This window comes from Pempheris klunzingeri, chromosome 11 (assembly GCF_042242105.1).
Source record: "Pempheris klunzingeri isolate RE-2024b chromosome 11, fPemKlu1.hap1, whole genome shotgun sequence".
In the NCBI taxonomy this organism is placed as follows: Eukaryota; Metazoa; Chordata; class Actinopteri; order Acropomatiformes; family Pempheridae; genus Pempheris; species Pempheris klunzingeri.
Window position 1 is genome coordinate 20,384,246 of NC_092022.1, and position 25,924 is coordinate 20,410,169.

Sequence of the window (25,924 nt, forward strand, 5' to 3'; positions counted from 1 at the left end):
AAATATAAAGTCTTATTATCCCAGTGAGGAAACACATTCTTTTGGGAAGAAGTTTGACATTTTTTATTACTTTCTTGTCTGTACATCACGGTACATAACAGACACAAAACAAACAAAAACATTAACAGGGAAAATAAGAAAGGGCACAACCCAAACTTATCGGTTTACTGCACTTGTGTGGGCTTTTATAGCGGACGTCTGAAGTCTTGTTTGTCTTACTACAGCAATAAGTAACTAATGGTGAAACATTTTACCTCTCAAAAGCCATAACTGTGACTTTACAAATATTTTTACAATCTCTAAGCTATGGTTTTCAGTGAAATGCCAGTGAACAGATGTTTGCTAACTGTGAAGAATGAGAAGATCCTAGTCTATATTTCAATCATCAGAAAGAGACGTGAGGATCACCTAACATATCAAACGGCCCATTAGGATTTGCCAAATAAAACTCACTATACATAGTTAAATCCCAGATGTTAAACTTCATATTTAACACTTCAACTGGACCCAACGTACAGACTATATATACACATACACACACAACTGAGGCAACAAAGAAAACACAAAATCAATTATCTTCCTGCAATGAACTTCAAATGCACCGAAAAAAAAAAGGCAGATTTCCATACATCGAATGGTAACATCTTCAAGCATGTTTGTGTAAAAGGCAACACAATAAATAAAACAAATGGCACAGAGGGTTTAGACGATCTAAACTGAGAAGCACAATGTCTTGTGAAATATTCACAGAAAACTAAATACTAAAGCAAGCACGCGAAAAATCTTCCGAGTCAACGTCCCTGCCGACAGTAACACAGGCTGACAGAAACAGAAAGAAAGAAAAAAAAAATAAAAAAATCACGATCTAATTACAGTGAGAGGAATAAGAGAATGACATTTATAATTCAATATAGTATTTGTATTTACAAGCATTTGTACAACTGAGGACATTAAACGGGGGCTCAAGCTTATTACTATATTAGGACATGGAGCAGAACAATCAGATTCTATAATGCACCAAATATAAACCTTGTAAACATCACATTTCACCTTTTATCTTAGATATCAGTCAGATTAAGTTTCTATTTGACAGGTTCACAATATATTTGTCCTTACTTTAAGGCATTGGTATCAAGCTTAGGAGTGAGCCTCTTATAAGATTTTATTTCAGATAAGCCAGATTTTAGGAAAAACCTGCTCGTCACAGCAAACCCCCAGGCAAACGTCCCCACTTGTCTCTGGATCAGCTCCGCTAGCTGTACAGTTATAAGATCTCCTCCACTCCGTGCGCAAAGATCATGACCAGGCCGGGCTCCAGGATCATATCCTCCCCCATATGCTGATTCTCACAGGCCATCACCACCACCGCCTGCTTGCCAGGGATACGCTTGGCAACGTAGTTCTCATAGTAGCGCCTGTTCATCTGCCGTGTCTCGAGCGTGGCCAGTCCCTGCGGCCAGTTACGCTCGTGGGCGTTCTCGATCAGGTCGTTCACAATTGAAAGAGGACAGCCGCTGTCGATGAGGGAACGTTTGATGACTGCCTGGAGCACAGCGTCAGGAGTAGAGATCATACCGCCCCAGCGGGTCACTCTGGCAGGCTGCATGGAGTTCACCCACCTGCGGAAAGATGAATTGTAAACCATGAGAAAATTAGAGACCGATCTGCAGCTCACTGACAGAGTAGATACCAGAATCTCCAAGCAGGAGAGTAGATGAACTTTCACTTACTCCAAGATCTCATTGTACTCGATGCTCTCCTCGAGGTTTTGCAGGTTGGGGTTAGCGCTGCGGATTGCTCTCATGTAGGCTTTTAGCAGCTGAATGTCCCGTTTCTGGAAATTAAAAGCATCAACTTCAGAGAGTGATTTCACAAAATCTCCTGAAGCTAAACAGGAATTTATAACCAGGCAATTAAACGGTCTGGTGGCAGCCTTGAAGGAATCCACGTCTCAGAATGTAAAATATTTCTAGCAATTACTTTGGATCCAGTATTCTGCCCTTAACTCATTTTTACTGGATTTTTGACTACTGATCCTCAATCATCTCAGCTTCAGGGTTATGTAACAATTATAGAAAAATGTTCTGCTATTCATTCTTTGTAACAATATCATGAGAAAACTCTTGTATCAGGGGATTGTGGTTCCATGTCCAAATGACGCAGCACACAGCAAAGGACCTTAAATACTTCATTGTGTTCAACTGAAGTGCTAAACAACGACTCTGAATGATTTCAAGTCACATAAAAAAACTAATATACCAAATCTATACCACTCTTAGAAATGTGTACCTCACAGAAGTGAGGTTTACACTTGCAAGCACAAACAGAAAGTATACAGAGACATGCACCCACACCATCCCGTACCACAACATCATCACACTGGTCAGACAAACATTTACCAAAACAAAAATCATAACCTGTACCCAGAGGTTGAACACTAATAAACCCAAAAAGCACTTTAGAAATTGAAACTAAATTATAGTAACTACTCAGTAGACAACTCTATAAACACCAAAAATAATAAAGTGGTTGTTAGGGGAACAAAATAGGTTCTTGGTTACTTCTATGACTGTCCCACAGACAACTGTAAACAATATTTGTCAAGGCTAAGCCCTTAAAGTCTAGCTAACACATCAATAAGCAGGAAAATCAACTCAGTCATGGTTCTTACTTGCTCCCCCAGCTGGTGTTTATGCTCTGCCACAGTTTTCTCCAGCTCTGAAATCTTTGTCTGTTGCAGCTGGACGACACTCCGCAAGTGTTTGATGCAGTTATGGTTGGGTAGCTCATCTTTGGGCATCTCAAGCCTGCAAGAGTGAGGGACATAATAGAGCATTTGATACCATACTGAAGACAGATCAAACACTTGAAAACATTTATTGGTGATTATTATCCATATTCAGTTTGGCTGAACAAATGTTGTGATCTGATGAGCCACACACATCACTGGAGACTTGTAAAGCCTTGAGTTTAGGTTCTGACTCTAAAGATTGATGAAAAATTCATCTGCAATGCAATCAACAGTGGCAATGCAGTGTACATTTTCTGCCAAATGGAAGCCACTGACCCACATCCTTCCTCACAGTTGACAGGCCTTTTGGGGTTGTGTTCGCAGTCCTTGAGATGTGACTGCAGCTGGTCCAGCCGCAATGTGGCTGTACAGCCAAAAGTCGCATTGTCGCAGCTGATCTGAAGTTTGGACAGCATGTTGCGCATGATGCGCGGCACAGGTCGGAGGTGAGCTAGCGTCACTACTGTGCGGTCAACAGGGCAAATCTGCTGCTGGGCAAACCACTGTGTTATACAGGCATTGCAGAATGCATGCTCACAGTGTGGAGCCTGGAATGAAAATGAGGACACAGAACTCAAAAATAAATCAAAGACTTGAAAAACGGCAATATATAATGTGGGAGATCTTTCAGACAGAGACTTACCTGCACCGGTTCTTCAAGCACTCCACTACATATTGGGCACAGCAGGTCTTCATCCACCTCCCCTTGGAACCTCGTAACGTCGTACCCCATGGTACATTACTGGGACCCACAACCTCCTGAGCAACACACAAGCAAGCAAATTAGACTCCTTGATAACTACATTTGAGTGCAGATGTTTCACATATATATATATATGTATATATATAAATACTTTGAGCCTACCTCACTCACAAAAGGCCTCAAATGCTTCCATTCAGCTGAGGTAAAGCTGATATGTCACATCTGGCAGAAATAATCTGTCTGCCGAAAGAGACGCAGACACTCCCTGCAAAAAAAATCATGTTGTTATTCACACTGGTTATTTAGCTTTCAAAACACTTTTGGTCGATATACCACTGATTTTCAAGCATCCTCGTCATAAGCAAAGTCTCATTATTAGAGGCAAATTAGTAAAAGGCACGATGACTCAAGAAATATGAGGACACAGCTATATTTATACACAGAGAATTAAAAAGCAGTGTCATTGATCTGCAACGTCGTGTTGTTTTCCTCGACGTGTGAATCTGCACCAGCCGAGCTCCAACATCTGAGGAGAGCATCCTGTTGTCCCAGCTGACTGGTGGCTGACCTAATTTCAGTGAAAGCAGCACATACCGGTCTGGAGGCGATTTACAGATCCGTTTTCTCCCATCGCACTCAGCATGCCTTGCAAGCAAGCTAACAGTCCATGCTAACGTATGCTACGTGTACGATGTTGTATCGCGGTGAACATTAAACTACATCGCAATGTCTTTGGGTTTGTAATGAGCTAAACTGGAACGATCTTGAACAAATACCCCAGTGCTGGAGTCCAGATGTCATCATAGCTTGGTCGCCATGAATTAAATGTGGCTAACGCTTGCTAACTGGGTAGCACTGATAGCGCCCACGGTACCGTTGGTTTCCCCTGGATGTTAGCCATCGAGCTAACCAGACAGACCCCAGTCTGGACAAACTACACCGACAAATGGTTATTTACAATCAGCCATATCAGAAGAAAACATTTTAATTGACTGATATACTTACTTGCACATGTAGTAAAACAAATCCTAATCACGATATTTGTGTATTTTCAGACGTCCTACTGTGACTACTAGCTCGCTAGCCACGTCCTGTGCTACATCCTACACTTCTGTGTCGTCAACACGCAGGCGGGTGGTAACGTCATGACGTACAGCAGGGGCTTTTGATTGGTCCGTGAAGTCTTTCTATCTATCTATCTATCTATCTATCTATCTCTCTCTCTCTCTCTCTCTCTCTCTCTCTCTCTCTCTCTCTCTCTCTCCAAGAATGAGCTAAAATATTCATTTAAAGGCCTATATGATAAACACAATGAGATAAAAATTATAATAATAATTGTATCAGCAAAACAATACTGGTGTAACTCCACAATCTGAATGAAATGTGGAATTCAGCGCACTGCATGCAGACTCTATCTGTCGATATGGCTCAGCTGAAGGAGGAGCACATTGAGAATGAGTCATCATCACACACCACCAGTGTGAATGCATGTTCCAACACATAACAAACCAATACTGTCACATCACATTAGCACTCCTATCAGACAATGAGGCTGCATTGAAACTGAAAACCAGCCCCAAGCAGTGGTACAACTAGAATAGTTAATGCACAATTGTTGCAATATTTAAATGTCTTTCTGTTTAAGTAATCCTTTATGTTATTTTCTGTTGCCTCTGTATATAATGCTACTAGTCTTTTGTAATCCTATATGGGCCTAACACCCATGTGGTGTATGGCAGTTTTCATTCACTGTACTATTCAATTATCGTCAGGTGTATGCATCAGTATTTTATTAAACTATTTACATGTGAATTTCCCCCTATGGTGGATCAATAAAAGTCTATCTATCTATTTAATGTAGGAGAAATATTACATTGGAAACGAAAGCATGGACTTCAAGTTTGAACTGTTTTAGTCCTGCATGTCGATTCAGTAAACATTCTTGAAAGTTATGATCCTGCTGACACACACCCTGCGGCACTACTAAATGAGGTTAAGCAGAGCTGCAGCACACGCTCTCCTTTGGCAAATCCACTCAAGATCTTCTCAGTTCCTCGTCTGAGTGAAGTTAAACAGACATGAAACAAGTATCTCGTTCAGTTGTGACAGTCTTTGAAATGAAGATTCAATTTGTGGTAACACATAATTGTGATTAACAGGAGACGCTGAAACATTGATTGTCAAGAAATCACTGCAGACTCGGGACATATTTAGCAATAGCACTTTATTGAACACAAACAACCCTAAGCCACAATACTGAATGACAAGACCAATTGGCTGCAGCAAACATTTTATAAAATAGATTCAGGTTTAATGTCACTAAATTGTTTTTTTTTTTTCTTTTAACGTCAGAAAGACAGATGCAGGTTTTTCCAAAACAGTGAATGATCTTTTACATATTTAACATTTTTGTAACAAATCATCATTCACATGTTCACACAAAGGAATAACAAGGCAAAGTGCTTTCAGGATTGCATTGTCGAAAAAACAAAAACAGAAAAATGAATGGCTTGAGGTTTAGGTGAGACGGTGGGTGGGCAGCTGGGGAGTGGGGCTGGTCCTGTCCTGGATTAGGCATGGGTGGGTGGGTGGGTGAGCGGGAGGGGGCGGTGGATGGGTGGGGGGCCCTGGTCAGAAAACCTCAAACCTTTCACCTTGTCCTGTACCCCTTGTAGTCAGACTTAACGTAAAATGTCGGGGCAGTGTGGAGACAGACGCCTATGTAGCAGAATTTGGTTCGGAGTGGACAGATGGATTCGAAGGCATACGGCTCGAGGGTCTCAAATTTGCCCTCATACAGAATTACAAATCCACCTTACTATCTTCCTTGTGACAACCTGTGGTATCGTTACAACTGCAGGGCAATCGATGGCTGACCCAGAATGAAACTGTAAACGTTGAAAAAAAATGTATACTATAGGGCTAGACAGGGAAGTATACGCACAAGAGGAAACCAAAGAAATCAATGGTGTTTAAAAAATGAAAAAAAAAAAAAGCCAATGCATGGTTATTTATCTTGAAAAAGATGAATCCTCTGACCATTCGCCACTGAATGTTAAAGGGGATAGACTATCATCATAATCTGCATCATAACATTGTCTGGCTTCACATTCCAGTGGTATTTTGTCGTATAAATGCTTCTCATAAATATTTTTTTTCAACGTCAAATAGACATATACACATACAGCACAACCAAGCACACTTTTTATGTATAACTACCATTGCTTATGATAAATCTGTATTCCCGTATTGTGAATAGACTTTTTTTTTTTCCTTCTTTTTTTCTGTCAGAACAGGTGGCGAGACAAACAATACTCAAGGCTGCAAAACAAGGAGGTAGGAGAAATGCTACTGAAAAACAGCAAGTGATGCTAACATGATCGTTCACTTAAATAATCGTGAGAGACGCCAGGCTTCGGCTCGACTTCTTGAACCACGCTAGTGCCAACAGCTGCGATTCCAGTCGGCGTCTAAGGGAGCCGTGCGTGACTGTAAAGTTGGGCTTTCAACTTTTATCTTCAAAAATAACGTTCCGTATTGATTTCAGCACCAAATTAACATCTCTAAGTCGTATCTGCCGCTTTCCTGACGGCTCCAGACGCAGGCTGGCGTAGCAGCTGCGGTGATTTACTAACTGAAGAAATCTTAGAGGCCCTTTCTGCCTTACAAAATATTCAAATAGTGTCGTAACCCTATATTTCCAGACTGGTCGCATTCTAAAATTGGCTAATTTCAACAGAGTAACTTCATTGGTCCTGTCGTCATCACAGGTCTAGAGACCACGCTGCTGGTGATGGCATTGACTCCTTTACACACAGTAGAGTAGTATATTTGCAGATTTGTAAATGAGGTAATCAGCGTTAGGCTAAATAGGGAACCCTGTCATTAACACACATGCCCACTTCATTCACCAGCAAAGCAAAAAGATTTCCTCAATCAGCGGGGACAGGACTGTGGGAAATGAATTCGACTTTGGAATGTTGGGTGGACGAGCCAACTTTTTTTTGTAATTTTTTTTTTTTTTTTTTTTTTAGTGAAGGTGCACTGTGAAACTATTTGATTGTAACTCATCACATGCCCTGATTCAGAGTCCTTCCCCTCATGATGAGGGCTCCTTCTTTTATTTCCCCAGATAAGCCACTCAAAGTAAAACAGGCAACCCATTATCTATCAACTCTTTTTTTTTCTTCTTCTCTTTCTTAATTTGCAATGAATTAAGGCTGCCTCGGCAGCGATCAATGCCTGCTTTAAGTCCAGTTGTGAGAGGATTGTTAATAGCTTGGGAGTTGCAATGAGGTGGCAACATCTACAGTGAAGTGGACTAAAAATAAAAACATGAAAGGGACTACCACAACTAAAATGTCACAGAACATGCAGTATACATCCTTTCCTACAGTAGGCTATTCCTAATAGCACATTCAAGGGGGCTCCTAATGGGCAAATTCTCTGATATGGCTCTGCTTTAGAGTTACCAAGCTTGGTGTGAGACTACTTCCATCGTGGGCTCACAGAAGGAGCAAGTCGATAAGGTGCTCCATCAGAAGATTGCTGCCTTATTTCACCTGCACGAATACTTTGTGTCATTCAGTTCAACAGGTTCAACGGTAAACACTGGAAAAGTGTTTTGTTTTCCTTCCTGTAAAGACATTTTCCCCCCCAAGACGCATCTTCTGCTGGTGAAAACAAACGGCACTTTCAAGGGGAATGTTTCTCTGAAAACCACAATCACAGGATCTCCAAGTAACAAATTCTGAAAACACGTAGGCTATACAGTAGATATAAATCTCATGAGTTTCTTAACTGTACAAGCTTTAGGCTACACGCTGAAAAGGGAGGGACACGCAAGAACCCTTAATGCTTAACATTGAAAACAAATATAAGGCATTTCATATTTCCTTTTATCCGCATACATCACTGACAGCAGGTCTAAATATTTTTGAGAAAACTTTTCATTCAAGGAGGAAGAGGATGCATATACACATCTACACATGCAAATGAACATGTCTACCGGCTATAAACCAGAAGTCCAAACTACAATACCATCAAAGTCCATCCATAATAATAAGGAAAAAAAATAATATATATATATATATATACGCACCTACTCAATTCTATCAGTCAACTTGTGCACAGTCCTTTCTCTGAGCAGGCAGCTTTTAAAGTTGGACATTGATCACAGTTTTAAGAATGGAATATCAAACACTCCACTATCAAACGCCACCTCTCTGAATACAAAAAGAGGACCACTTGAAATCCTTAATTTGCTACAGATGAGTGACTTTTGGTGTTAACAAAAAGGGCATATTAAATAAGATTTTTTTTTAAATTATTATTTCCAACCGAGGAAGCAATGATAAACAAAAGGTTATTGCACTTTTATCTTTTGTCTATTTCAAACGAGGTCAGCTTGAGAGATGATGATTCATGCCTTAATGTCGTGGTAGGACAACAAATGTTACATCACTTCTATAGTATGATCACACCGTTATTAACACTGCACACAGCTACTACTGCAACCCTACTTGTGGTCAGTCTATCCCTACAGAACACAAAACAAATCTCTACAATCAAACTGCAACACAGTCACAACAAACAGTTTGCCTAAACTTGATCTTGAATGCAGGTACAGCGTCATTTCGCGACTTGGTTTGTATTGTGAGGTTACTAATCAACGATGAATACCGAAGAGAGTTAGAAGAACAATCAGAAAGAAGCTTTGAAATCCCAGACAATGGTCTTTCTACAGTTAATGTGTTACTGACAATCAAACCTCAAAGTTCTCCGCACTCAGAGGAGCTGGATGTTTTTCCTCTCGCCTTTGCCTAAATTTGGTCTATAGGCTCCTTCACTCCTTGGTGTTGGGAGAGCCAACTGAGCCACGAGGTGCCTTCTTTGGATTTGTGCTTTCATACTACTGATCCTCTCTTCTGTTAATTGTTTGATGTGCCCTAAATCGCATCCGTACTGTGCAATTTATTGTGCCGCCCAAAAGGGAGCACTCAGTCGCTGGAAATGCATCACGAAATCCAGACTAATGCAGGAGGAGTGTATTTAGGCTTTTTTCTCTTATAACTCAGATCACATAGGGTTGAAGTAATCACGCTCAGAGGGAATATGAGCCCATCTACTGTTGTCGTGTACGTTCAGTGTAATTTCTTTTTCCCATTCTAAGGCTTCTGGGAAATACAAATGGAAGACCGTACCTTTCGGTAGTAACAGATAAAAGGCACCATGCCACCACTGTGCTCGATATTACACAGGTCCTATTGGTGGGAGGGGGGGGGATTAATAACCAAGTGTTGAGGCAGGGAAGGCGGTCAAACTAGCATTAGTCATACAGTAAAATTGTATTGTTTTGACTTACAGAGGTAAAGTTTCATAGCTACCTTCATTTCCCACCAAGAATTAGACTGTACCCTTCCCCCTATATGACCTGCACCAGATAACAGACTCATCTGTTGTATCGGTTGTAATGAAGAGAAACACGCTGAAACAGGGTAACTATGCATCTCAGTTCTAAAAAAAAAAAAAAAAAGGGACTTGTGCATGTTTCGGTTCGACATGCATATATTGAAGTCACTCACACACACTATTAAGAGAGAAAATCTACACGACTGGCATCAGGAAAAACGGGAAGAAATCACAGAGGATAAATGTCAGCGTCGTCACACAAAATATCACTGATGAGGTAAAACTGCAGGTCCAATAAAAAGTACAAGGTGCAGTTGGCTGCCCCTTTGTAAGGTAGGAAACATGAGACATCAGCCGACACTAATCTAACACTTCCGCATAGACACATCTCTGATTTAGGCTGGTTTAAGCAGGATTACACTACCCACGACAAGATGGATCACAAGATTTTAACTCTTTGTTAGCATAGCTGTACAAGCATTTTTCATAAGAATTTCCTTTCCATCAATATTTTTTGAGGTACACCACTTTTATCCCCAGTGTCCTTTGGCCCTGGATGACAGAGAGGCCAAAGCTGATTGTTTACGAGTGAATTCTGAATTCATTCATTCACAGTGGCAAATATGGCGATATCCTAACCTCTCAGAACAATCTCTGCACCATGGCAACCTTGAGCTATGTGCTACCTCAATTGATTTGTGTGCTTCTCGACACCCAGAGATGTCTGTAAGACCAAAATTAGTCAAGATTTTTTTTCTTTTAGCATTCCAGCCAAGTAGCATAACTCTACAGGTGATGCAACTTATCAGGTACTGCCAGGTATCGTTTACTTTTTCAGCTTTTAAGGCAAAAGGCTCAACAGTGGATCAGAGTTGAATTGAAATTTGCCATTTACTTCAAGTAAGAACCGAGACATCCATTGAGGCAAATCAATTCTATACTGTATATACCATGCGTTTTTTTGGACATCAAAAATGTTTTTTTGTTTTTTTTCCTGGTAACACGTACATTATAAACCATCCTCTTAAACAAACACAACCTAGGGATTGCTTTGCCAATACCAAAGGGACTAACTATATTCTTCAAAAGTGTCCAATTATACAATAGACTTCTACCAACACCAAATTTTAACAGAATACTTGCATTTAAGTACTAATATCCCATGCAAATATTTATATAGTTTTTCTTTGACTTGTATAATTGGTGAAAAGACATGCAACTTCAAAAACAAAACTGTAATCATCCTGCCTACTTCTGAATAAGTTACTGACCAAGTAAGTATGATTTATGTCTAAAGGCAAATAAAGGTTTCTATGGCACTAAATGGGTGTAGCTTAGGTGCATTTCTGTCAAATATAGGCTATTTACGAGTATGTGTGATCATGTCTACTGTAGACCTTTTTGTCCCTCTTGTTTTACTGTACTGTAAGGCAATCTCAATGGAATGGATGAAAATGAATGTTAAATTCATCTGAACTCTTGTCCTCTGTTTACCTTGTAGGCTACACTCCACACAAACACATATGTATAGAGAAAGAAGAGTGATATTACACAACAGCAGGCCTATACTCCAACAATAATGCCAAAAAAACCCTATCCAGACCCTCGATGCAGGAAGACTACTACACATACTGTATAATATGTTGAGAATTAGGTTATTATTACATGCTACCTTTATAATCATATCTACGCAAGACAAATGAAGAGCAACAGTTTAAAGTCGGGAGAAAGCAAATCGTCCTGCTCTAAACTGACCCTACATTCATTTCAGTCAGAAAATTCATGGCTCAGATTTGATGGTCAGACTGTAAACTGCTTGAACATATGCATAAATCCATTGCTGCTTTACTAAGAGGTTTTCCCCTCCGACATATTTTGGCAAACAGGCCTTATTTGTGACCAAAGATTATAACATCTAACCCGCATTTAAATCTTCCATTGGCATTTATGCTATGATTTACTGAATTGGCCTAAATGGATGGCAGTGCAATATTTGTGCTGCACACTATTACACACACTCTCTATTGCTACAATTGGACCTTTCATTGCTTTCCGTTACTGACACCAGATATATTGTGTACGCTCCACTTGTTCAACCGTTACTTTATCAAAATTGTGATCTAGCTCCATGCACAGTCACTCACTAGTACACACAAATTAAAAAAAAAGCATGTATAAGAATACTGTGATACAACAAAAGGATTCAGTTGCAACTGGTGTAGTTGCAGGGGCAATGGCTCCATTTACTGGTCAGATAAGGACATCACAAGAGAAAAAAAAATCCCTGCCCAAACAGACAGCACCTACAAGATGGCAGAGAGAGTATGTAGAGTATTTCGAGGAGCCTGCCTGAGGTGTCTGTTGAATCACTTGACTGACTTAAAGTGACTTAGGCCAGAGTATGTATTATTAACATTAGGCTGGGTAATGTAACCTTGTCACTTTTTGGGCCAGTTGCCCAGAAATAGATAACACAAAAAAAGTCAGTGGGCAGTGGACACTGTCCCGCAAGTACTTAGAGACACTACTTTTTTTTTTTCCTTTTTTTTTTTAAATAATGCATTGTTTGAGTACAATTTTGTTGCAGCCTTTGTTTGTCTTTTGCAACCATACCCCCCTGTATTCAGCAGCAACACACATGCATGTAAACATAAGTACATACATTACATCTGCTCTATTTTGCACACTTAGAACCTGAATGTACTAAAGTGCGTGCTTGACTTTCTAATTAAGTGCTGTGGGATTAGGGTTAAAAAGGAATTAAATTATGGAACATCCCATCACAAAAATGTAGACATAAGCATCCTGCTGAGATCTGATTGGATTAATAAATTCTGCCTGCTTCGGCACAGATCCTGAGATTACAAAAAAATATGTACCAATTCCTAATATTAATAATAATCATATGACTGTTCTCCTGAAACTAATAAAATGATCTAGAGAACAAAGGCTGGGGATCACCAATTGGTTCCATTTCATTTCAATCAGTATTGGAGGTCAATTGAAATGCCAACTACAAATCTACAACGCTAACTCTGAGAAATCACTGCTCTGAAATGGTCAGCTTTAGTGAATCAAGTAAAATTGACTAACGTGAAAAGACTTTTCGCAGGGGGATTTAACGACATAGCCTATTCTAGGTCCTCGTCTCTCATCCAGTCAACTAATGTGTGCAATTGTGCCACTTCATTACCAGTGGATATGAAGTTATCACACCAATGAAAACAATCTGACTCAGTGTAATTTAACCACCAGCAGATGGTCTAAAAAGAAAAAGAAAAAAAAAAAAACAACTAAAAAAAGAAAGACAAAATAGCATAGATTTAACATCTAAAAGTCACAAACAGCTCTAGTGGTCCGATACAATCATCTTTAGTATGCTTAGTACCAGAAATGGGATGAGGAGACATCAAAATGAACACCAAAAAAGCACATATTTGGATTTCTGCTATTCCTGAAATCTAAACAACAGGTATTGGCCTCAGCAAAGATCCCTCTCCTTTTCCTCTTAGCCCTATTCGCTTCTACAAGGGATATCAACTCCCTAGTCATTGATAATGCTAGGACATATAAAGGTATGCCAGGCATTTTTCCCCACTAGATTCTATGGTGCAACTGTGGTTCAATGCTGTTGCTATCAAAAGGGTGGAAAGATAATCAGTCTCAGGGCTCATCATACTCTGCCATTACGCAATCCAACTGAAATGATGTGTTACGGAAGGCATGGGTCAAAAGGCATTTCATGAGATGCCATAAAGGCAATCCAGTGCATTTGTGTTGACACTGACAGTAAAATGCCCGGCACACACAGAGCCATTCGTTTAGTCTTTAGGTAATTTTTCATGAAATAATAAAAAAGAAAAAAAGAAAATCAAACACATTCCAGGGAAACAAAAGCCCTTGTGACAGTGATTGTCTATTCAATAACGTTAAACAAAAAGGCCAAAATATTGAAAACTGCCCAATAAAAATAGCAGACAATACTCTTTATCTGTTCAAATTGATCAGAGTTGACCACTGAGAAGTTGAGATATGAGCTATTAGATGTTTAAGACTAGTTCGCCAGCTCCAAGAAGTACTCCTTTAGTGAGAGCTTGTTAAAACCACGATGCTAATGGCAGGTTCAACTTCAGAAACACACACACACACAAAAAAAAACAAAAACATCATGCCTAAAACCAAAACTGATCGCTCTCTTTCGATAATTAGGCCATTCAAATTCTGAAATCTTTTCCAAAAAACACTGTTAAAGAGATGGGAAAGAAATTGAAATGGCTTGTTCATTTATGTGCTCAGATATATGATGCTTTGATGAGGTGTTGTTGGCAGATATTACTAGTAAAGCCTTCATCTAGAAATAAACAAGGCCTCAGTCAGTCACTATCCTACAGTAGTTCTCTAGTCCTACAAAAAGAGAACATTAGGCCTACGGACCCTGGGTGAAGATGAAGCAGCTGCTAAACGAGTTGACGAGGTATATCAAGATCTATTGTCTTTCTCTATACAGTACAGTTCATCTCAAATAAATAATTTATAGCCATAATAGTGTTGATCAACTTTGGTCATAAGTTATATGCTTAGAAACATTCTAGCTTAACAAACACTTATTTAGCATCTTTAAAACATGAAGTCAGCATTAAGAACAAATCGATGTTACAATGCCGATCCAAACATGGCTCTCCTTTGGAAGGAGACATGCTAACGTATTCAGCAGCATTACCAAATTATCTTAAAATGCCAAACAATTCTAGGCCGTACATTTAAAGTACACTATGGAATTAACATCTTTGTGACCCTTTTCCAAATTTCGGATTGTACTGTAGTACACAAGCATTGCACTCTTAAGCAAAATTTAGATTTTCCCTTGTGTGGTTCCTTCATAAAAATCTAGGCTAAACGGACAATTAAAAACCAAAAAAAAAGAACGAAAATAATCAAAAAACAAATAAAAAAAAAACAACTCTTTGATCATTCTTTTGGGAAGGCTGTGTGTTCCTCTACAAGGTCACCACAAGTGATTAAACATGATATGACTTTTATACTTTATGATATGAAGAGAAAGACAGTCGAGGATACAGAGATTTCCATGCTCTTAGATGTCGGTTATAGAATTATGTCGACATGGTTTTAAAGGGTTAAATGATTTCGAGATGGCCAGATTGCTAGTGTTGGTTTTGGATGCCACACTTCATCTGAGTGACCTTGTAGAGCAATCCGCCTCTACGTATTAAGCACTACTGGGAGATGGAGGAATGGGATCTAATTGCATATTAGGTTTGACTGCACCTCAAGAGAAGACCAAACACTCACGCACGCACAGACACACAAACACATACATACACAGAACAGACATGTGGGTGGGTGCTCTCCTGGTCCTCTGGGCCATGTTAAAGGGAGTCCCCCCCTGGTGGTGATGATGGTGACAGCAGCTGACTGAGGGGGGTGCGCGACCTCACTCAGACAGACACCCGTCCAGGCCAACCGGTGCCCCGTGACGGTCTTTGACGTAGCCATTGTGGAGGCCGTTGCTGGGCAGGGGGGTGCAGGCGGCGGTGATGCCGCAGTGCTTCAGCAAGTTGAGACCCGGGGAGGGGGAGACGGTGGGAGGGGAGCAGGAGCAGGAGGAAGGGTCCCGCTGGGGGAAAGGCTTCATGGTAGAGAGGATCAGAGCCAGGCAGTCAGCCACGTCCTTGTTGGGAGCACAGGCCAGGGCTGGGGTGTGGCCTGATTAACACATGACACATTCACATTAGTGAAAACACATTAACCACATGTTTTTAAGCTGCTCCTGCTAACTTTTATATTAACAACAGATCAAATGATTATGTGTTGAGTCAAAGATGTCGCTCTTAGTAATTATTCAGCAAGAAAAAAGTTCAGCAGACAAATACAGACGCAGAGTAGCTGGTGAACATAGCGGAGCATTTGGCAGCTAAAGAGCCAACCTTTCCCTCAGGAGTTGGTAAAGAGGTTCAGTGCACATGTAGAACCAAGATGCAAATATTCTGCTTATTCAACCCATTTACCATAAATAAAGCTCCAACATCTGAAGGTTAAAGTCACAAGTCACAAACTCCAGTGTCAGAAAATCAACAATAACCCTGGATGCTGATAGACTGGATGAGCTGAAATGGCGACCAATGCATGAAAAAGCCTCACCTTCCTCATCCACAGCCAGCACAGTGGCTCCTCTACTCAGCAGTGCCTGCACCACCGTAGCCAGGCCATTACGTGCTGCAAGATGGAGGGGCCTGGAGGAGAATGAGGGAGACTGTGAGAGACAGCTAGCAGACCTGCTGTTCATCGACTAGTTTGCTATTCTAACATTAGACCCGTGACTAACATCCCTTTCACTAAAGGTTCCAGCCTCAGAGTAGTGACCAGATGTAAAACAACAGTGCATCAAAAAAGTCAACACAATTATCAAAGGAGAGGTATCACAATTACTAAAAATGACAAACGTGACCTGTATCTTTAAGGCCACTGGCCTAAAAGTGCTTTTGTAGGAATATAGAATCACAGAAAATCCCACAGAACTCTGTTCTTTGTCCCCTTCTTCTGTTGATACCATAAAATATTGCTATTTTCTCACATTTGCAGAGCACTGTTGGTGGCGTTTATGAGTGTGGGACTGTGGATCTCCCCCAGAATCAGCAGGGCACACATCTCATGAGCCTGAGGGACAAAACATAAATACAGTGAAAACAATGCACGGAGTTCTGTCTACCAGGAGCTGCTATCATACAGAGAGAGGCTACGTCATTATACTTAAATTTGTTTTTTCTTGTTTTAGCATAAAAATATTCCTTGCACAGCACAGTGGAGCTTCGACTTTAGGATGTTGTGGATAATTGTGATGCGTACCTTGCTGCAGGCCAGGTGCAGGGCAGTGTTCTTGTTCTCATCCAGCAATGTCAGGTCGGCCTTGGCGCGGTGAAGCAGGATAGCTGGACGACACGAAAATACAATTACATTTATTTCCTGCAACTACAAATGTCCTGATCTGATAATTCTAGTCTGAGGAGATGCACAACAGACCTATTCAAGTGACTAACAGCTGTGCATTCTTGAGAGAACAACTAGCTCTTAAAAATCCCACATGAATAACAGGTCAAAGACTTACCCACGGTGCCACTGTGTCCCTTGTCAGCAGCTACCATCAGAGCAGAGCGCCCACTTTTGTCCACTGTATTGATCTCTGCTCCATGGCGAAGCACCAGCTGAAGTCCTGCGACATCCTCGGCAAATGCAGCAGCATGCAGTGGGGTCCTACAGGCACATACAGAAACAGACCAGCCAAGGCCCATATGATTATTGTTATAGGTTCAGGGGCTGTGGCAGGCTTTAGGTATACAGCATTAAGCATTTATGAGCCTTTAATAAGAGAGATGACAGAATAGGTTTTGGTAATTCAACTGACTCTACAATGATGAGAAATATGTTTGGTAATAGCTCTGTTTAATTTCGAATAATTCTGTTTCTTTAGGGTCTACATTACATGCTTTCTATCTGAATTTCACAGTCGTCTTTTGATCTGCACTCTCACCTTCCTTTGGCATCTCTGGTGTTAATCATGTGGACCCCAGCAGATTCCAGCAGCCTCTCTGCAGCACCGCTGTGGCCATTCATTCTACAAGCAAGATGGCTGAGTTAATGAAATGCTGATTTTATCTCTACCTACAAATGTTTTCGGTTTTTTTGAGACACAGTAAATCTCAAGACAAGAGCATATCCCATGTTAATACTCACAGAGCACAGTGCAGGGGGGTGAAAGGGTTTCCCTCTTCATGGATAAATGTTTTAAATTCAAGTAAAACCTCCAAACAGTCTTCATGCCCTGAAAACACACACACACACACACACACACACACACACACACACACACACACACACACATGCAGCATTATAGACAACATACTTTACAGTGATTAATTGAAGGTTTGGGGATTAGCCATTTCCAGTTGATCAAACTGAGCAAACCTTTGTAAGCAGCCCAGTGTAATGGGGTGTATTGTTTGTTGTCCAGCAGTTTATCTTGCGGGTCTGTTGCCATGGCGGCCTGCACCAGACTGGCCAGGATCTCTGTGTGGCCTCTGGATGCAGCGTAGTGCAGCGGTGTCCTACCCTGGATGTCCCGACACAGTGCAGAAGCTTTGTGCTCCAGCAGCGCTGTCACACAGTCATCATGGCCCAACACCGCCTGTGCAAAGGCCAGCAAGGACTAATGAGACAATCTCCACTGATAAAAACAACAACTTAGTCTGAAAGAAACAATAGTAACTTCTTTACTTTAAAGATACAAATCATATTCTCAATTACATATTCTACTCCAGAATCACAGCAGATCTAGGCAACAGGGATTTCTTATTCCCACATACATTTTTTTCTTTTAAATCCATGACTGAGCTAAATACCTGTCCAGGAAACTGGCTACATGCTAGAGCTCTATTGCTCTGACCCATAAGACTCTTAAACAAATGATGCTAACAGGGTTTTAAAAAGGAGTTTTACACACCATTCCTTCAGTATGCAGATGGCTGCAGTATGTTGTGTTTTTGGCTTACCCCTCTGTGCAAAGCTGTGCTGCCCCTTTTGTCCTTGGCATCTGGCAAGGCACCCCTCTCCAACAGGAAGTGGACACAGTCAGTGTGACCTCCCAGAACAGCTAGCATCAAAGGGGTCCTGAGGGGGATGAAGTGACAAAAAAAGATGTGGTTTTTCACTCTATGTTCATTGGTCAAATTAGCTTTAGGCATATGCCAGTTTTTGGAAGCTGAAAGTACAAACTGAAACATTGCTTTTTAAAGAAAACAACTCACTGGCCAAATTTGTCTGCAATGTTGGTGAGGTCCCCCTCCTCCCCATAATCAATCATCATGCGCAGGCAATCCGAGTGTCCATTGGCAGCTGGTATGAAAAAAAAAAAAAAAAAATCACAAAAGAGGGAATTTTAAAAATATAATATAGATATATAGCATACAATTAAAACAGCATACACAAGTGCAATCCATATCATCTGTACAATACCTATTCACCGAGTTCACCTAGGGAGACCTCCTGTCTGTATCCTAGATCAAGGAAACATGACTGGAGGCTCCAATACATCAATATCTGTACCATGAACGCTTATTATTTCCATACAACTCCTCCATTCAATGTCTGACCACTGACTGTATATTGCCTTCATTCTGTCTGTGTATATGTTACACACATTTATATATCTTTATTACATCGATACCTTTCACTGCTGTCATAGCTCATCACATCATATTCAGTTTTTTTATATTTATTTGTTCTATATATTAGACCTTTAGATATCTATTTTTTTTCACTTTATTTACATCTTTCTGTAACAGAGCGCCCAGCCGAAGAATTGTGTGTCCTGGTACAACTAGAGTGAATTAACATCTTGGCTATATTCAGGGTGGTAGCTACCAATAAAAAAATGCCATGCCACATGAAATCTTCCAGCAGAAAGCTGTATACCTGCAACATGAATTGGAGTCCACATGAGGCGGTTGTCATTAAGGAGACACGAGGCCCCCTGAGCCAACAGCACTTCCACACAGCGTGCGTAGCCTTTCTGGGCAGCCAAGTAGAGCACAGAACGGCCTGCAGCATCCTGCATATCCACATAGGCCGCAGTCTCTGTCAGCACACGCAGTGCCTGCCAGTGGCCTTTATCAGCCTGAGGGAGCAGAGGAAGGCAGTCACAACTTTTCATCAATATTAAGATGATGATTACAATATGATAGCGTAAATAATAAAATATGAGACACTTACAGCTAGATGCAGTGGACTGACTGGAATACTGCTCTCTATGTCTCCTAGTGCATTAAAAGACATCTCCAGGAGCTAAAAAATTAACCACAAGAGGAACGGATTAAAACACAACATGCTACACATTAATATCAATCAAAATCTATACCTAAACATTTTTCATCATGCAATGCCGGCACAAAATGATCCTGATAATTACATCAAGAAATATATATTCAGTCATTTAGAGCCCAGAGTATATAAATGTGTAACCTAAGAAAGTCTTACATCTGCCCAAACAAATTTGTGACATCTGCTTGAGAATATCAGTGTGTGAAATTTGTGACATATGACTGATTTCAGATTAAAAAACAGGAAAACTCACCAACTCTAGGTTCTGTTTGTTGCCATGGTAAGCTGCATAGTGAACAGCACTGTAACCCTTTGAGTTGACCATCGATGGATCAGCACCATTGTCCAAAAGATGCTCCAGGCAGCTGTTATGGAATGACCACACAAAATGTAGAGGGTATGAAGAACAGGCACCTTTCATTCAGGGGTCTTTAGGCACAAATGATTTCCACAAATAAACTGTGTCAGTTTATTGAATTTGAAGCCTTAATCACATTAGTCATGATCAGATGCAGGAGTGGAAAGCCAAGGAAAAAAAAAAACAACTCACAAGTACGACTCCTTTGCCTCATCCTCATCATTCTGATGGTTCCCAGAAAACTGGCGATCAACTCTGAAATAAACAAGAAATGCTTTAATTCAATAAACGTTAATGAGATCAGTATAACATAAACTTGCAAAACCAATCATGCCTTGGTAGGTTGTTTAGATAGTGACAATGCTATCAGAAGAAGCTAGCAGAAGAGAATGTAATTTGACAATGAACTGAATTATTCAGCGCATTTACATAAAAAGAAACAGTAAACAGCCCAAACATAATAAGTATGACTGTTGAGAGAAAATACAACTTTTCTTCCTTTCTTTTTTTGTCTTCACCAACTGTTTGTGAATTACATAATCCACCCGCCAATCAGTGTTCAGTGGATCAACAGTTGACTTTCTGCCAGACTGGAACAGAAACTGGTGGCTCCTGTTGCTTCAGACAGAACACACAACAACAGAGACGAGTTTTCCAACCTGCTGAAGGCTTGCGAGGCGGCAGAGTAGTGCAGGGGAGTACAGCCCGTCTGGTCAGGCTCGTTGACCTCAGCGCCAGCGCTCACCAGGGTCACAGTGCACTGGTACCTCCCATTAGCAGCCGCATAGTGCAACGGTGTCCTGTGGGGAGGATGCAAGGGGAGAGGATACAGTCACGTGTATTAGGTGTCCAGAAAATGGCACTTCAGTAACTGTTAGAGCATCAGTACAATTAGCTGCAAATTAAAAAACACAGACATCTAACAAGGATGTGGGGAAACTCACCTTCCCATTATGTCCCTCTTATTCAAGTCGGTACCGCTACTTAAGAGCAAGTTCAGACATTCAACATTTCTGTAAAGAAACATGGTCACGTTACAGATGGCATGTAATACAAAAACATTGTGAGTAATTTTAATATTCCAGTGACAAAGCAGATTAAGCATCTTACCCTCCAGAGGCAGCAGCGTGTAGACAGGTCCTCCCAAAGTTGTCAGGGGTGTTTATGTCAAACCCAGCCGATAGTACGTGCTCCTTACTCATAGATGAAACTATACTATACAGCTGACCTGTAGGATAATGAAGGAACAGATGGTGCTAACAGCAATGTCCAAGTGTATACTAACATAGATACAGAAGATTAAATTAATTGGAGCGCACACATTTATGAAAAAAAAAAAAAAAGACAAACCTGAGGAGAGTAACTTGCGACAACAGTCTGAAAACCCGTACAGCACAGCTAAGTGCAAGGGGAACATTCCATGGATCCCACGTCTGGAAAGGCCAAATAGACACAGAGCACTGACTGTTAGAAACCATATGTTATCTATGTCACCCCATTAAACCCAACTGTCTGACAATATGAGAAACATGAATGCTTCTTTCTATTAAGGGCTGCATTTTACTGTGTTTTTACAACCGCATGGCTCGATTCTACTAATCACTAATATCACTTAAGGATTTCCTGATACCTGGCCGTGTCTGCTCCGTTGGTCATCAGAGTGCTGATCAGCAGTTCATGGCCGTACTTAGCAGCAACGTGGAGAGGAGTATTGCCATACTTATCCACACAATCAATTTCCCCACCTGATGGAAAGCAAGGAAGGAGGAGTGAATCAAAAACCCATTAGGGGGACAGAAAGCCTGCACCAATACTTTCTCACAGATCAGTCAGACAGCACAGTCATCGTTACCGTTTTGGATGAGGATCTGAGAGCGTGTGAAGCGTCCATGAATGGCTGCCATGTGCAAGGGGCTCTTCCCTTCTTTGCTCTGTGGAGGTTAAAAAATATATAATTGGGAGTTCAGAGCTCAAAGAATAACATTCACTGATTAATGAGACTTTTTTGAGAAAGCTTCAGAAAGCTGCTACAACCACAGGGAATGAAGATCGGTTCAACTTCAACATACATTTAAAGTTTGCACATAGAGGAACGATCTCTCTGCAATAAATAGAAGAGGGATCTCTCCATTTTCACACATACTATGGCAATGTTGCTATTTCTGACAGCTAAATGTGTGTGTGAGATAAAGAGTCTCTATAATCAGGAATAGAATGTGCATTATCCTCATTTCCTCTCCACATCCACCCCCATACGTTACCTTTGGACTACAACTACAGCCCTAAAACACATGCTTGTCTTTGAATCTCTAATTTCAAATATAGTGGGAAAAACTAAACCACATCTTTGATCATGGCCTAATACAATAAAAACAAAATGTAGCACACTAACATAGCTGTGCTTTTATGGGAACCAAAAATATAATAAACACTTCATTATCACCAAATTACATGACTACTAATAACAGGAATAACTGAGGCACAGTCAGTAAATTAAGCTGTACAGTTTTCAGCACATTTCATACCTGCTGGTTGACATCTGCCCCATTGTTGACCAGCAACTCCAGACAGAGGGCACCGTTGGTGGAGACGGCAGCCAGGTGCAGAGGGGTGTAGCCACACTTGTTGGGCTGGTTAACGTTAGCTCCATGGTTCACCAGCTCGGTAGCCACAGCCTCCTGCCCCATGTAGCAAGCCACATGGAGCGGAGTGTTTCCAAAGCCATTAGGCTCATCAATCTGACAAATAAAGCACAAACATGACACTAGATCAGACTGTGCCTGGAGCCCGAACACAAGGTTTCCTGGAAATCTTAAAATAAATGTCTAATTTCAGCAGCCATTGATAAAAACAATATTAGTAATTTTCTGTCACGTTTAGCAGCTTAATTTATAGTTAGTTTCTAGTTTAAAAATCAATATTGAAAAAAGAATTTGAAATCACTCACCTCTGCTCCCATCCTCAGTAGGTACTTTACAATTTCGATGTGACCACTTGCAGCAGCAGCATGGAGAGGAGTGTAGCCTTGCTTATCCTTGCAGCTTTTGTCTGCACTGCGGGACACCAGCAACTTCACAACGTCCGAATGCCCTACGGAAAACACAAAAACATTTCAGCCTATCTCTGACATGAATTCTATTCAATTTGATGGATTCAAAGCGAAAATCAACACAAGCAGAGAGAGTGATTGTAGTGTCTTCTATTCCCAGATTATGACGCAGTGACTTGGCCATGTTATCGCTCTTCATTTGAGTAACACTTGCCACGAACAATCAGAGCATTTACTGCTATATGACACATTTTCATTGTGTGCTGTGCAGCGTTGCCACGAACGTGAAACTTGCTTACCCAAGTAAGCAGCACAATGGATAGGCTGTCTCTCCTTCTTATCGATGGCACTCAGGTTGGCCCCTTTGTTCAGCAGCAGCTTCACCATCTGTAAGATAAATAAATAACATTGTAGAAGAACAACCACTCTTGGGTTGTCATCATTTGATGAAACCTCAAAGAGGGGAAGCAAATAACCCAAGTCTCACCTCTTGGAACCCACTCTGAGCTGCATGGTGCAGGGCAGTTCTGCCGGTGCGATCTGCCATGTTCAGGTTGCTCAGCTGGGTCAGCAGGGCCTCTGCGCAGCGCGTGGCACGGTTGGCAGTGGCCACATGGAGCGGTGTCTGCCAGAACTTGTCTCGCGCGTTTGCTTCTGCTCCTCGCCTCAGCAGCAGACCCACTGCCCTCTGGGGAGAAAGAAGCAATCATAAGAGCTTAAGGCATATATCATTTGCTGCATTTCCTTCAGTCAGCACAATATTTTGGTGCATAAATCTAAATGAGATCTATAATCACTGTGGGTGAATACATAATAGAATTAGGGAATGAAGTCATCTGACTGAGAGATAATTAAGATTCTTTGAAATGGCAAAAGGAAATTATTTAATCCTTACTTCATTCCTGGAAGCAGCCGCCCTGTGCAACGGGGTCAACCATACATGGTCTTTAGCGTTTACAGTGGCACCTGGCAGACAAAATGTTATAAAAAAACATTTTTAAAAGGGTAATAAGGATGTTGTAGAGTAGAAAAGAGCAATACAGCTGCACAGTGAAGTCACTGAAGCGTGATGTCTGTTGGGGTGACAAGGATAAAGTATGCACCACATTTCACTAACACAGGAGTCCAAATTCTAATACATGGCCAAGTATCAGTGATGCACACAGCTCACTCACCTGATTCAATGAGGAGGTCCATTATATGGACGTCACCCACACAGGCAGCAGCATGAAGTGGCGTACGGCGCTCTTGGTCCTGAGGGATAAAAAGACCATCAGCGGGAGAGGAATGTCTAATCATTGTGTTTAATGAATATTAAGACTCCCAAGTCCTCCATGATATGAACTCGTTTTGCATCATAACTCAACATGCATCATAGCGTTACACATACCAGTGCATTGACATCCTCCTTTTTGTGCAATAATAGTTGAACTTCTTCAGCATTACGATTGAAGATGGCCTGGACCAGAGGAGGCTGCAACACAGAAATACCTGCTAGGTTACCGCTGCAATAACGTTGCATACAATAATGTTGAGTTAACATTGATCCGGGGCAAAATGCGTCCATCCAACAATGATTCCTCTGAGCACATCACTTTCAGATCAGAGCAACTATTCTGTGGCTTGGGTAAATATGCTACAATGCTGTTAAATATTATGTTAAGAGCGTTTGCGGCAAGGTTAAGTAACCGACTGTGATTCTTGTTCCCCTCCAGTAAATACCCTGAGCCCAGGCTGAGGCCTACAGGCCCTTGTCTCCCTCCTTACGTCAGCTAGCCAAACGGCTCTAGCTGGCTAACGCTGCTACAGAGCTGGCCCCGACCCAGAGCAGGGCCTACACCAGAGCACCACCACCGTCCGTGTTACAGCATATGCGCCGGCCAAACCCAACCACCGCAAATTACATCATTACAACTCCGACTTCCATTTAAATAATCACGGACCACCAATGAACTAGGTATGCAAAAAAGTCGTACAGCGAAATAGACGTAGTACGTTGCGCACAAGAGCAGATCTTTCCCAGCAAATAGACTGCGCCACAGCACAAACACGGAGCGCTTTCTTTCAGGGTACCTGGTCTGCAATGTTGAGTACTCCCATCTCCCAAACTCAGCCAGGACGGAGCTCCTTCATGAGGATAAAACTTCGAGGTATATTGCGGTGCGCTACTGTATCCACTTTTTCAGACTACACCCATTGCTGGTTGCAAACAGAAATGCCGTCTTGATCTGTCACTGTTGTTGTCTGTATCCTATGTCTGGTCTGACGGTACGGGCTACGGCTGTGCTGGTCCGCCTACAGGCGTGGCGGTCTGTTCTCGCCTCCCCGGGTGAAATGGCGCCATTGTGTGGAATAAGACTGTAAAGCACCGAGCATTTACACTGACTGGGGGAGCCAATGTGAGCCTGCACGACACGGCGAGGTCAGTAGAAACGTTCGTGCAGCACTACAATAACTCTTAATTCAAGTTAAATAACATAACTGTCACTGAGCTGTTTTTAATTTAGGAATAATTTGTCGCAATAGACAGCACATTACAACGGCAGCTGCTAGCTAAAGTACTGTTCATACTATACTACACTACTATATCACGGGCTGCCAAATAACAAAAAGACAAGACGTTTTCCTATAAATGTATTCGTCTCATTTAATCGTAAAAGGCTGCAGTAGCTTGGGAAAATAATAATATATACTTACTGTACTTATTAGCTGTTTGTGACA

General features: G+C 41.3%; 2 protein-coding genes across 2 annotated transcripts; both read right to left on the minus strand.

Annotated features, from left to right (window-relative positions):
- Positions 1–48: 48 nt before the first annotated feature.
- On the minus strand, positions 49–4,602 carry rnf41 (ring finger protein 41). Its single transcript, XM_070839531.1, has 7 exons — positions 4,500–4,602; positions 3,657–3,759; positions 3,435–3,550; positions 3,068–3,339; positions 2,672–2,807; positions 1,731–1,834; positions 49–1,619 (listed from the first exon to the last, which is right to left on the minus strand). The coding sequence occupies exons 3-7, from the start codon at positions 3,522–3,524 to the stop codon at positions 1,265–1,267; spliced, it is 957 nt and encodes a 318-aa protein (XP_070695632.1). The 5' UTR covers positions 3,525–3,550; positions 3,657–3,759; positions 4,500–4,602; the 3' UTR covers positions 49–1,264.
- Positions 4,603–5,701: 1,099 nt separating this feature from the next.
- On the minus strand, positions 5,702–25,422 carry ankrd52a (ankyrin repeat domain 52a). Its single transcript, XM_070840319.1, has 28 exons — positions 25,277–25,422; positions 24,594–24,677; positions 24,379–24,457; positions 24,099–24,169; positions 23,691–23,891; positions 23,503–23,590; positions 23,102–23,244; positions 22,680–22,892; positions 22,007–22,085; positions 21,785–21,899; positions 21,505–21,587; positions 21,265–21,382; positions 21,099–21,167; positions 20,814–20,954; positions 20,347–20,409; positions 20,050–20,161; positions 19,689–19,760; positions 19,392–19,593; positions 18,725–18,812; positions 18,470–18,587; positions 17,886–18,105; positions 17,655–17,742; positions 17,452–17,535; positions 17,029–17,174; positions 16,770–16,852; positions 16,498–16,580; positions 16,065–16,156; positions 5,702–15,629 (listed from the first exon to the last, which is right to left on the minus strand). The coding sequence occupies exons 1-28, from the start codon at positions 25,301–25,303 to the stop codon at positions 15,358–15,360; spliced, it is 3,234 nt and encodes a 1,077-aa protein (XP_070696420.1). The 5' UTR covers positions 25,304–25,422; the 3' UTR covers positions 5,702–15,357.
- Positions 25,423–25,924: the final 502 nt, after the last annotated feature.

Excerpts from the sequence above, each read along its gene's own strand:
- rnf41 (XM_070839531.1), bottom strand. The coding sequence starts at position 3,524 with ATGGGGTACGACGTTACGAGGTTCCAAGGGGAGGTGGATGAAGACCTG. Across the intron at positions 3,340-3,434 it reads TGCTTGAAGAACCGGTGCAG|GCTCCACACTGTGAGCATGC; the intron begins GTAAGTCTCTGT and ends TTTTCATTCCAG. Across the intron at positions 1,835-2,671 it reads AACACCAGCTGGGGGAGCAA|AAACGGGACATTCAGCTGCT; the intron begins GTAAGAACCATG and ends TTTAATTTCCAG.
- ankrd52a (XM_070840319.1), bottom strand. The coding sequence starts at position 25,303 with ATGGGAGTACTCAACATTGCAGACCAG. Across the intron at positions 19,594-19,688 it reads TCAGTCCACTGCATCTAGCT|GCTGATAAAGGCCACTGGCA; the intron begins GTAAGTGTCTCA and ends CTGCTCCCTCAG. Across the intron at positions 17,175-17,451 it reads ACCAGAGATGCCAAAGGAAG|GACCCCACTGCATGCTGCTG; the intron begins GTGAGAGTGCAG and ends ATGTGCCTGTAG.